At 41.1% G+C, this 12,066-nt stretch overlaps 1 protein-coding gene across 1 annotated transcript in view; it reads left to right on the forward strand.

Moving 5' to 3' along the window:
• The first annotated feature begins 544 nt into the window (after window positions 1-544).
• The window catches only part of CNKSR3 (CNKSR family member 3), a 93,211-nt gene continuing 81,689 nt past the window's right edge, over window positions 545-12,066 (forward strand). The window contains exon 1 of the mRNA XM_070932642.1: window positions 545-779. Within this exon, the coding sequence (XP_070788743.1) occupies window positions 728-779 (52 nt within the window). The 5' untranslated portion in view covers window positions 545-727. The remainder of the gene's footprint in view (window positions 780-12,066) is intronic.

Genomic DNA, 12,066 nt, shown 5'->3' on the forward strand with positions numbered 1-12,066 from the left:
CTGGGAATACTGTAGGCGCTTCCACACAGATTTCCAAGTTCTGTTTAAACGAGGGACAAGAAATCCACGCGTGGTTTTCTGTTTATATTTTTGGGTCCGTTCCCTGCCTTCCCCCACCCCGCAGATGTGCACACTTGGCAACCACTTCCAGCAGGCTTCACATTGCAAAACAAAATACACCCGCCGGAGCAGGGAGCCTGCGTGGGCGCTGCCGGCCCATGCCGGGTTGGGCTTCTTTTGCCTTTCAGGAGTTTCACTCCAGCCCCCGCGCAGAGCTGGAGGTTGAAAGAGCTGCGAAAAACGGGCGGGTCCCCACGACTGCAACCAAACACTCCCCCCCCCCCCCCATATACACTTTTGTAACCTGAGCTAAGCAGCCCGAGCCCTTCCGTCCTGCAGGGGGCGCGGGAGAGACGAAGCCCCGGAGCCGCCAAGGGCGAGAGTGAGCGAGCGAGAGGCAGCGCCTCCGCGCGGGTCTCCTGGCAAGAGTGCCAAGCACGTGGAGGAGGGGCTGGACGCGCAGGAGAGGCCGGCCTGGGCCGAAGGGCGGAGCTGGGAGGGCGGGCGGCTCGCGGGCTGCCCGCTCTGATGGGAACCCGAAAGGGGGAAATCCGTGGTTGGGGACAGAGAGGAAGGAGCTAGTTGGAGCTCCAGGCAACTGTCCCTTGCTGGAATCCGGATCTGCCGGGTGTTGGGACAGAGCAAAGGCTGGACCGAAAAATACAGGATGGAGCCCGTAACCAAGTGGAATCCTAAGCAAGTTGTGGAGTGGACCAAGGGTAAGAAAGAGGATTCCGGCTGCACCTCCGCGCTTGGATCTTTCTCCGGCGCAGCTGTTTGCTTAGGACGCTTCCAGCCGCCTTCTGCTTCTCTCCAAACTTTCTCTGCTAACTTCCCATCTTTGTTCCTTCTTTTCCCCGGGTCTCTCGATCTCTCCTGCCAGCCCCCCCCCCTCCAGCTCCTTTGCTCCCGATTCCCGGGTTCTACCGAGGAGGACGGTAGATCACGGAGGGATCGTGCCTGCCGTTGTTTTGTCGCTCTTAATCTGAGGAGGGCTATTGCAGAACCCCAGTTCCTTGGCTACGAGCAAAACACGCGCGCGCACATATTCGCCTATCTCTAGCAGACAAGCTTGGCCTCCCGCGCGGGTAAACAAACAAGCCAGCTCTCCGCGGCCCTGAGCGCCTTATGGTAGTTTGGGATGATGAAGGCTTGGGCTCCGGGAGCCGATCGCGAGAGTTCACTGCTTTCCAGCTTTTGATGTTCAAGCAAAAAAAAAAAGCACACTCCGCCAAGCGTTGGCCAGAGTTAGTGGAGAACACAACGCGTGTCGGTTGCACGTTTGGGTGCTCTTGAAGGATAATAATGGGGCGTAGCGGTTCATTGAAGGCGAAGATCTCAATCTAAAGTGACCCCTCTCCCCCACCTACGAGCTGCCCATTTAACGCTTGAAGCGAACCAGGGTTCAAAAAATGGCCAGGAACCACAGAAGATGTGCGTCATTTGGAGCCTGAGAAATATGCGAGATTCCAGAGCTTCCCTTTTGAACGGATGTCCTGTTAGCAATTGAGGGTGTTTAAAGAAAGAAATAATAAGTTATCTTGCGTATTACTGCTAAATGTTGAGGTGGTAGGTTTTGCAGCTACCTCCTAGGTAAAATGCCAGTCTGAACGTTGCCCGATGTGCTTCTGCCCAAACACGCAGTGCTCCAGAACATTTCAACTTTAGGCGCCACTTGATTCTAAGAGAAAAGTGAATCCTAAGGGTGCATTAGTTGGTTGGCAGCATTCCCAAACCTTTATAATCACTCATCCCCCCCCCCCAAATAATGCACCATCTGTCTGTTTAGATCAGGCTGATCTAACTGGATGTGCAGAACCACACCACTTCCATAATTTTGAGATATGGTAGCTGTCAGAGTGGCCCTGTTGGATTGGAGATAATGGGGGATGTATCAGTTTGGGGAAGACTGGCTAGGCAGCACCGCATAGGTTAAGGATGAGTGCAATCCTGATATTGCAGAAATGCTTTTTAGGACTTCTGCTTTTTTTGATCAGCAGTTTTCTTTGATCTGCTCAGCTTCTATCTGGTTAAGGATATTTATCAACTACTTGGTATTGTCAAAGATCTTCATTAATGATAAACAATCTTGAGTTGTGCTGTAGTGTAGAGCCTTCCTAGTTTCCCCTCCACTATTTTCTAACTTAATCTTCATGAATATTGGATACTCAGTACATTGGGATAATGTACATTTGTTTCCAGAACATTTAAAAATAATAGATTGCCATTTCAAAGAAAGATACATTTAGTGTGGTGACTGCAAATAAGAATCCTCAAAGGTCACTGTAGAAAAAACACCTGAGTTAAAAGAGTACTATAATTTTAATTATTTGTGTGAAGTCATTATTTTGAAAACTTTGAAAGGAAAACATGAAAGGATATGTATGCCAGTCAGAAACCATTATCTTGTGGCTCTTTCTGCATTTTTGTTACATGATTTTACTCTCTTGGCTCATGGGCTTTAGTGGAGGTTACCACTAAAACATCTTTTACATTTCATTCAGGTTGACTTGAATGTTAATCCTTTCTTTTCCCTTTGCACTTGTACACCACTTATGCCTGGCCTGTTAAAAGAGAACATGCGATGATCCTGTTCATTTATAATGTCTTTCAGATATGTGAAAATATATGTAAATGTGGCTGAGTTCTTTCACTCTGAATAGATAATGATCTGAAAGCTTTTAAAATTTGTTTTTGTAAATGGAGTCTTGGAATATTTATCTAGCTCCTGTATCATTACTGGCTACAACAAATGGTAAAAATTGCCATAGCTTGCATGAAAATGGATGTTATGGCTCTGAAAATGCTTGTGCTTATTTTGTGGCTTTATCCCTTGCCTCATATGTGAGAGGTCCCTGGTTTTCTGTGCATATCTTTCTTTTTCTGGAAAAAAAACTTCTTCAAAAGAAGAAATTATGGAAGGCTTTTAAAGGCGGGTCGAAGGAATAAAGAGGGAAATAAGAGGCGATTGGATGGAGGATCTATCTATATAAAAGGGAAATGTGGCTGTTTTGTCATGCTGCTTTAAAAAGGGAATTGAATATTTCACAGCTGATCTTGTACCAGGCTAGACAACAATGCAGGCAGCTGCATCCCAACAGTAGAAATCTGATTTTCTGAGTTGCCATTAGTGTAACAGTTCCTACCATAGGAAAGGTACCATCACTTTGGATGGGTTATAGTTCAGCTAAGGAATAAGATCTCAATATGCCCAAGGTTTGCAGGCCTGCATTGTCACAAGTCCCTCAGCCACTTTGATTGTTTATAGAAAAGCCATGTCAGAAGAACAGGTTAACCTTTGCACTATATGACCGTGATATAATTCACTTTAATTGTGTGGTATGGTCCATTTTGGCCTAGTGCAATGTTTCCAGTGGATTGCATGAACCAATCTGTTGTGGATTATAAATAATGGCTTAGTGTGATATGTGAAATCAGTCTGTGGCTGGGTTGATGCAACAGTCTAAGCCAAAGTTGTTTGCATCTTAGCATACCACATGAATCAATATTAAGTTTCAGATTGTTACATATACAGGGAGTCCTTGACTTACGCCCACAATTGAGCCCAAAATTTCTGTTCTTAAGTGAGATACTTGTTAAGTGAGTTTTGGCCCATTTTATGACTTTTCTTGCCACAGTTGTTAAGTGAATCACTGCAGTTGTTAAGTTAGTAACACAGTTGATAAGTGAATCTGGCTACCCCATTGATTTTGCTTGTGAAAAGGTAGCAAAAGGCGATTACATGACTTTGGGACACAGAAACAGTCCTAAGTATGAACCAGTTGCCAAGCATCTGAATTTTGATCACATGATTATGGGGCTGCTACAAAGGTCATAAGTGAAAAATGGTCATGTCACTTTTCAGCACCGTTGTAACTTTGAACGGTCACTAAATGAACTGTTGTAACTTGAGGACTACGTGTATGTAGTTATTTAGTGAACTGTAATTTATCTAGCCAAGCATCTTCTGTGAATTCAGCTGTTTTATATGTATATAAAACATATCTATATGTGGAATGTTAACATTCTAAAATGAGAAATCTGGTGTTTTTTTAAACAGCATTAAACTCATTACAATGTTATTTCCTTATTAAAAAACTCCAGGTGCTTTGTCAGTAGCTGGGTTCTGTATCATATTAAGTCATGATGGGTTTTAATCATAGTTTATTGAATGAACAATAGTAATGTTTCAGTTGTATTTTTAACAATGATTTGCAGACAATGGCTGGGTTCACCCTATTGTAACAATACTTCAGCCACAGAGATGGCATCAGCGTTTCTGGTTGGGAAAGTTTCCACCCTCTTAGGAATCATAGAGTCACCAAAGCATACTTAGCCTTTTCAGGGTGGGAGTTCATTTGTAATCCCGAAAATAGTCCAGCTGGATAACTCAGGGCATGGAAGGGAGGCTTCAGTCTTCTCTCTGCATTGTTAGTTAAATAAACTGCACAAGTAGTTTGTTTAACTACAAGGTCACAGCAGCTTTGACTTGATTTATCCCTTATGCAAACCAAAATGAATGAAACCCATCAAATTATATTATTAGCACATTGTGAACCCAGACACTGAGTGGAAAAATTATTTTAATAGTTGTAGCTATCTTTACATTTTCAGTATTTGACCAACATTGTGTGCTAGTGGTCACACAGTGTCAGTTTTTTTAAAAAAATCCAGATTATTTCATGGAGAAACAATGCAATATATGCAGAATACATTCAGAATGTTCAAATTTGAAATTATACATACCCATAAATTATTGTTTAATGATTAAATGTTTTTATCTTGGCTGTTCACCGCCCTGAGTCCGAAAGGAGAAGGGCAGTATAGAAATTTGAATAAATAAATAAATAAATAAAACATAATTTTGAATTTTTTTTTAGACCACATTCTGACATCTGCAAGCCAGAAAACATACAGTATGCATGTTATAAGCATGAATTATGCAAATGTTACTGGTCCAGTTAGATAGTGATCTGTTTATACAAGAGCTGCGTTCAATGGCTTATTTAAGTGTCACTGTAACAAGATATCTGTTCCAGTTACAAAATAATTCAATAACATAAAAAGACTCGGGCACTTCAGCTAGGGCACTCTCAATTTAAGTTTCACTGAAGTCATGAGACTTAGTAAGTCCCCTCTGGCTACTTTTTTTTTATAGTCTTGTGGTTTCTCCTTGCTATCTTTTCTGCAAAATGGCGATATTTACTGTTCATATATTCCATTAGGGCAGTGGTTCTCAACCTTCCTAATGCTGAGACCCTTTAATACAGTTCCTCATGTTGTGGTGACCCCCAACCATAAAATTATTCCTAAAAGCATTGAAAATATGTGTTTTCCGATGGTCTTAGGCGACCCCTCTGAAAGGGTCATTCGACCCCCAAAGGGGTCGCGACCCACAGGTTGAGAACCACTGCATTAGGGCATGATCAAATGTCCTCTGGCTACTCCAAAGTAGATCTCCATTATTCTAAATTGGGAAGAACTTTCGGAAATGTACAATTTGAAGGACTTCAGGGTTCCTTTCTTCTGAGCAATTCTGAAAACTGATTTCTTCACTCTCGTGCTTCTGGGATATGGACCCACAACTCTTTGTCACTACTAGCCAGCCCAGAGAGCAATTCATTAATGGCAGGATAAATTTGCATACATAAGATGTACAATTTAAAAGAAAAAAGATTTGGAAGAGAAATGGAATCTAAGAGTTAGGAGGAAAATTTGAGAACTACAGTTTGTATCCCCCTCTTCAGAAGCTAAGAAAGGAAAAGAAACTTAATCCTTACTTAAGCCTCATACCTTGAGATCCAAAACTGTATCTTTGACTGAATGTATTGGGAGTTGCAATCCATAAAACCCAAGGAACTCTAGTCAGAATAAAACAGGGCAACCTGTTTAGGTCTGAAGGGGTTGTAGTCTCAGAGATAAGCTTCAATTTCCTTATCTGTAAGCAGACTTTCACTTGCACCATAATGTAAGTATGAATCCTCTTGAACATCTCCACTATAGATGCAATGACTCCATGCAGGTTCTTTCGTCATCGGCAGTCTTAGCTACTTGCCCCAGAGTTTGTTATTTCTCCTAATAGAGACAGCCATTTTGGTGTAGTGGTTAAGGTGCTGGCCTAGAAACTGGGAGATTGTGACTTCTAGTCCCACCTGAGGCATCAAAACTGGCTGGTGACCTTGGGCCAGTCATTCTCTCTCAACCCAACCTACCTCATAGAGTTATTGGGGAAAAGAGGAGGAGTAGGGGCATTGTGTATGTTTGCTGCTTTGCATTATTTAGACAAGTAATAGAAGCTGAAGCAAAACCCAATAAATAAAATAAGATCGGTAATATATCCTTAACATTGTTGCTGGACTGCAGTAACCATCTCTCTCTGATACTAGCCATGCTGGGTAAGGTTAATGAAAATTACAGCTCAGGAAGGCCAACAAAAACTTGCAGTATCAATCAATTTTGGTTACCACACTACAAAAAACAATGTTGAGACTTTGGAAAAAATGCAAAGAAGAGCAACTAAGATTAAGGGCCTGGAGACAAAAATATATGAAGAACAATTGCAGGAATTGGATATGGCCAGTCTAGAGAAAAAGACTATGGGGGACATGATAGCAGTATTCTAGTATTTGAGGGGCTGCCACAAAGAAGAGGGCATCAATTTATTTTCCAAAGCACTAGAAGGCAAGACAAGAAAAAGTGGCTGGAAACTAATCAAGGGGAGAAAAGCAACCTGGAATTATGGAAAAACAACAGTGAGGACAATTAACCAGTGGAACAGCTTGCCTCCAGAAGCTGAAGGTGTTTCATCACTAGAGGTTTTTAAGAAAAAACTGGACAGCCACTTATCTGAAATGGTATAGATTAGAATCTCCTGCTTGAGAGGGATTAGAAGACCTCCAAGATCCCTTCCAGCTCTATTCTGATTGAACCTCTGTCCTACAGGGAAAAAAAACCCTTTATATTTGTTATAATATGTACTTCGACTTGCTTTCTTCTGCTGTTTATTTAAGCTGAGCTTCCACCAATTAATCAAGGCTGGGACTAACTACACTGCATGCTTTTATTTCATTGCTTTTGGATTTCATAGGAGTCATTTAAAACCAAGTCAACAGCTGGTTAAATACACAGGTGTTAAGTTACATTTTAAATTGTTTAAGTTAAGAAAAACTGGGTATTATCTCAGCTTTGATTTCCATCTACAGTTCTTAGATTTTCATTGTATTTGGCCAAAGTGAATGCTATACATGAATGTTACAGGGTTGTTGTTTTTTTTTAATGGGACGTAGCATAATACAAAGTACAAAGCAATTAATATTTTGAAGTGGCATTTAAGAGTAAAGAAGAAAACACTGCAGGTTGGAGGGAAGCAGGCTCACACCTTAAGCTAAACCACTATGTGGTTTGTTTGGTTTTGGATTTTGGTGGTGTACAAAGTGACCCATTAGTACTTAACCTAAAGGACAGATTGACACCCCCTACTTCCTTATTCAAAAATAAAGGTTTATTCATCCAATGTTAGAAATTCTGTATTAAAAATCCCAGATTAGTATTATGGTGTTTCACAGCCTTTTATCAGGTACAAAAGAGCAGGACCACACATGAAGTTAGTTAAATTGATTTGTTACTCATGTCTATGCACAGGAATCTACTCAACTAACGGTTAAGGTACTTAACTAATAGTTAGCTCTATTTTGGTGGCTAAATAAGTGTCAACAGCATTCAAGGAGGACTTTCATTGTGATTACCTAAAGATTCTAGGCTGATTCCTCTTATTTTATTTATTTATTTATTATTTATTTATTTATTTATTTTTTAATTTGATTTATATGCCGCCCTTCTCCGAAGACTCAGGGCGGCTTACAATGTGTTAAGCAATAGCCTTCATACTTTTGTATATTTATACAAAGTCAGCTTATTGCCCCCACAAACTGGGTCCTCATTTCACCTACCTTAGAAAGGATGGAAGGCTGAGTCAACCTTGAGCCTTGGAGAGATTCGAACCAGCAGTAATTGCAGGCAGCTGGTCTTAAGCAGCTTAATAACAGGGTGCCTCAAACCCTTGTACTACCAAGGCTCTTCACTCCAGCCCCAGGTTCTGCCACTCTTTCTCCTACACTGTGCTAGATAATTGAAGTGTGTCTTGTTGAAGAATGTATAACAGTTGTTCCTACTAAACTTCACTTGCTGGGTTAGTGCCTACCAGGTTGTTCTGTGAAAGCTTTCCCTAAATTCTAAAGGTTTATTGGTTCAGGTTCCTGGCATGGCACCTGGAATGAAAAAAGTGTCCATCACTATGTCCCTTTCTGACTGCCAAGTGTACTATCCTACCCAAATTTACCTTTTAAAGGTCTTTTTAGAGCATGCATTGAAGATGATTCACAAGGACTTTAATCCTCATCCGAGTACAACAACTCTTTGCAACTTTTTTTTCCAGGAAAAAAAGGGATTGCCTTAATGAATATATACTCTGCTTCTGTGAAGTCACAAGCACTCCTTGCAGATTATTTTTGAAGCTCCAATCCCCCCCCCATAAAAATAAATGGTGCTTCAGATACAACACAAGTATACTTATTATATGTGCCAGCAACTGGATTTTTTCCTGGGCTCTTTTGATAACCAGGAATATACACACATCTGAATTGAGGGATAAGGCATGTTCTTAACTCAAGTTCATTTTTCTTTCCAGAACCACAACCTTTATTTTACTTTACTTTCATTGGACTTCTATACCGCCCTTCTCCCGAAGGACTCAGGGCGGTGTACAGCCATATTAAAACACATATAGATTTACAAAATTTAAAGACAATTTAAAATCGAATGTATAAAAAATTTGGCCCACAAATTAAAAACTAACATACACCCATTATAAAATTCATATTATGCCAGCCCGCTTGTGGAACAAAAGGGTCTTCAGGGCACGGCAAAAGGTACGCAGGTTGGGGATCATACGAACCTCTAGGGCAGTGGTTCTCAACCTTCCTAATGCCGTGACCCTTTAATACAGTTCCTCATGTTGTGGTGATCCCCAACTAGGGGTGGGTTCTAAATTTTTTTACTACTGGTTCTGTGGGCGTGGCTTATTTTGTGGGTGTGGCCTGGAGATCATGTGACCGGGTGGCCATGGCTATGTGTATAGGGACTACTCAGAGGGCTGAAAAAAGTCATTTCTGACAGGTCCTCGCACTTTTGAATGGTCCTCACACTTATGACCATCCTCACATTTATGCCCGTGCAGCATTCTTAACAACCGTGTCACTCATTTCACAACTGCTTCTCTTCAACATGGTGACAAGATAGGGCAAAAACGTAAAATGTGAGGACAGTCGTAAGTTCAAGGACTGGTCAAAAGTGCGAGGACCTGTCAAAAATAACTTTTTCAGCCCTCTGAGTAGTTCATATGCACAAAAGGACTACCCAGAGGGCTGAAAAAAGTGATTTCTGACAGGTCCTCGCACTTTTGACCGGTCTTCGCACTTATGACTGGTCATCATTTATGCCCATTGTAGCATTCTTAACAACCGTGTCACTCATTTCACAACTGCTTCTCTTCACCATGGTGACAAGATAGGGCAAAAACGTAAAATGTGAGGACAGTCGTAAGTTCGAAGACTGGTCAAAAGTGCAAGGACCAGTCAGAAAAAACTTTTTCAGTCCTCTGAGTAGTCCATATGCATAAAAGGATACAGCAATAGAGAGGGATGAAGGAAGGGAAGGGAAATTAGAGTAGGAGGGAGGATAAGAGAGGGAGGAAGAGAGGAGGAGAAGGAGAAAGGAAGAGGAAGTAGGGAGGAGAAGAAGAGGGGGAGGAAGAGAAAGTAAGAAGGAAAGAAAAGAGAGAGGTGGTAGGTTTGAGGAGAAAGATTGCTGTACAATAAAAAAGATGAAAGGGAAGAAAGCCAACCCCAAACAAATATAAAGATATTAAGATAGAGAATGAATTGTTAAACTTTAAAGAATAAAAGAGAACAAATATGAATAAATAACAATAATTAGAAACACACATACAAACATACAATGTATTTTCTTTGAACAGAGTATTTGGTCGGTTCACAAATTTAAACAGCGTTTAGTCATTTCAATTAAATTTACAATTTCTATATTTCCTTTTTGCCATATTTATTCCTCATCTATTTTTGTAAGAAACCAATATTACCCTTCATCCTCATCTCTAATCTTAATCAAATTCAATTTTTCCCTTCTATTCTATATTATACCCCTTCCCATTGTCATCTATTTTTATATCCATCGTCACATTGGTTAATTATGTAATATTACAGTTGTTTAATATAAATTCAACATTTTAATATAAATAAATTAGTTATATAACTACCTTTTTTGTATATTAATCAATATGAACATGAATATTCCAATTATTTCCATGCAATTCAATTTCTTACAAATCAATTAATTATATTTACTACTAATAATAAACCAAATAATTTCCCCCATATATTCCTCCAAACCACAACTTAACCATTTCTGCTTTCAGAAATATACAATTAATAGTATCTCAATTATTACAATTCCCTAGTTAAATAGAGCTTTTTTTCTTTTGTGTTTTAAAATCTTAAACTCTCCTCTTTTCCCCTAAATTTCCCATTGTTTGCACCTACCTTTTTTGGTGAGGAAAAAGAAAAGAAATCTGCCTGCCTAATTTTCCAACGTTGCAGCAACAGCAAAGCAGTTTCAGTTTCGGTTTTCAGCATAGCTAGGGGAAAAAAAATGTGCTCCAGCAAGCAGCAGAGCCCTGAGCAAAACAGCTGAGAGCAAATCAGCTGAGAGTCGGGAGCCGATCTAATCAAGGGCTAATTTGCCTATGCTGAAGCTCCGCAGGCCAATAAAATTACAAAAAAACACCGAACCATTTGTTAAATTGCTGGCTCCCCCGCCCCTCGCCCACCACTATTTATTGGCAATAAATAGTGGTGCGGAGGGGCGGGGCGGAACCGGCAGAATCCCACCACTGGCTATAGGGCGGCCCTTTGAAGCCCCGCGGCAAGAATTTGAACAGTTTTTTTTTCCTCTAGCCATCAGCTGGGACTCAGGAGGCAGCAATAGATTGGGAGTGGGCGGGGTAAGCGAATGGCAACCGGCGATCCAACAGAGACAGAGGGTGAGGGTGAGTGAAGGCGTGGGGGGGGGGGCGAGAGAGGGCTTTGGCGACCCCTGTGAAATGGTTGTTCGACCCCCAAAGGGATCGCAACCCCCAGGTTGAGAACCACTGCTCTAGGGGCAGCTCCTTCCAGAAAGCTGGTGCCCCCACAGAGAAGGCTCTCCCCCTGGGTGTTGCCAGTTGGCATTGTTTGGACGACTGCACCCTGAGGAGCCCCTGTCTGTGGGAGTATATTGGCCGGTGGGAGGCTGCTGGTGGCAGAAAGCGGTTTCGTATATACCCAGTTATATCCACACCAGTTCTGAAGCATTTTTCCTGTTTTGGATCTCAGAAGCTCACATTCCTAGAAAATAGCATATTTTAGAGCAGAATACCAACCTGAAACAAAATCTTGTATTTCCAACAGTGCAGAACCAATTATCAGTCTATATTCCCTAGACTGATAACTGGTACCAGAAAATAAAATGGCAGGTGGCAACAAAGACTTTGTCTTCTGCTTTATAATTGGTCAGACTTGCCCTGGCAATCATTTTGGGAGAGTGCTTATGTCAAAATCCAAATGTGCTCCTGTCCCATGTTTTTATCAGTCATCCCTGATTTAGTCCCTAGAGAAATCTGGATTGTGTCTTCAACCTCTATATGGTTTCCCCTCCTGTTTTTGATGACCATTATAATCTATGTTGTTCCTTTTTTGGGGGGGGGTGATTTAATAATTTTTTTTTAAAAAAAAATATAGCTTCTTAAATTTTTTGCAAAAGTTCAAACATAAAACACAAACAAAGGAATTAGGAAGGGGAAAAATCAGGAAGGGGATAGTGCAAAGGAATAAGGAGGTGGGGGGAAACTTCACCATCCTTTCTTCCATTGTGAGAACCTAAGTGTTTCTATCACTG

Source organism: Pituophis catenifer, unplaced genomic scaffold (genome assembly GCF_029215685.1).
Source record: "Pituophis catenifer annectens isolate HBS135680 unplaced genomic scaffold, rPitCat1.0.hap2 SCAF_1, whole genome shotgun sequence".
Taxonomy (NCBI): domain Eukaryota; kingdom Metazoa; phylum Chordata; class Lepidosauria; order Squamata; family Colubridae; genus Pituophis; species Pituophis catenifer.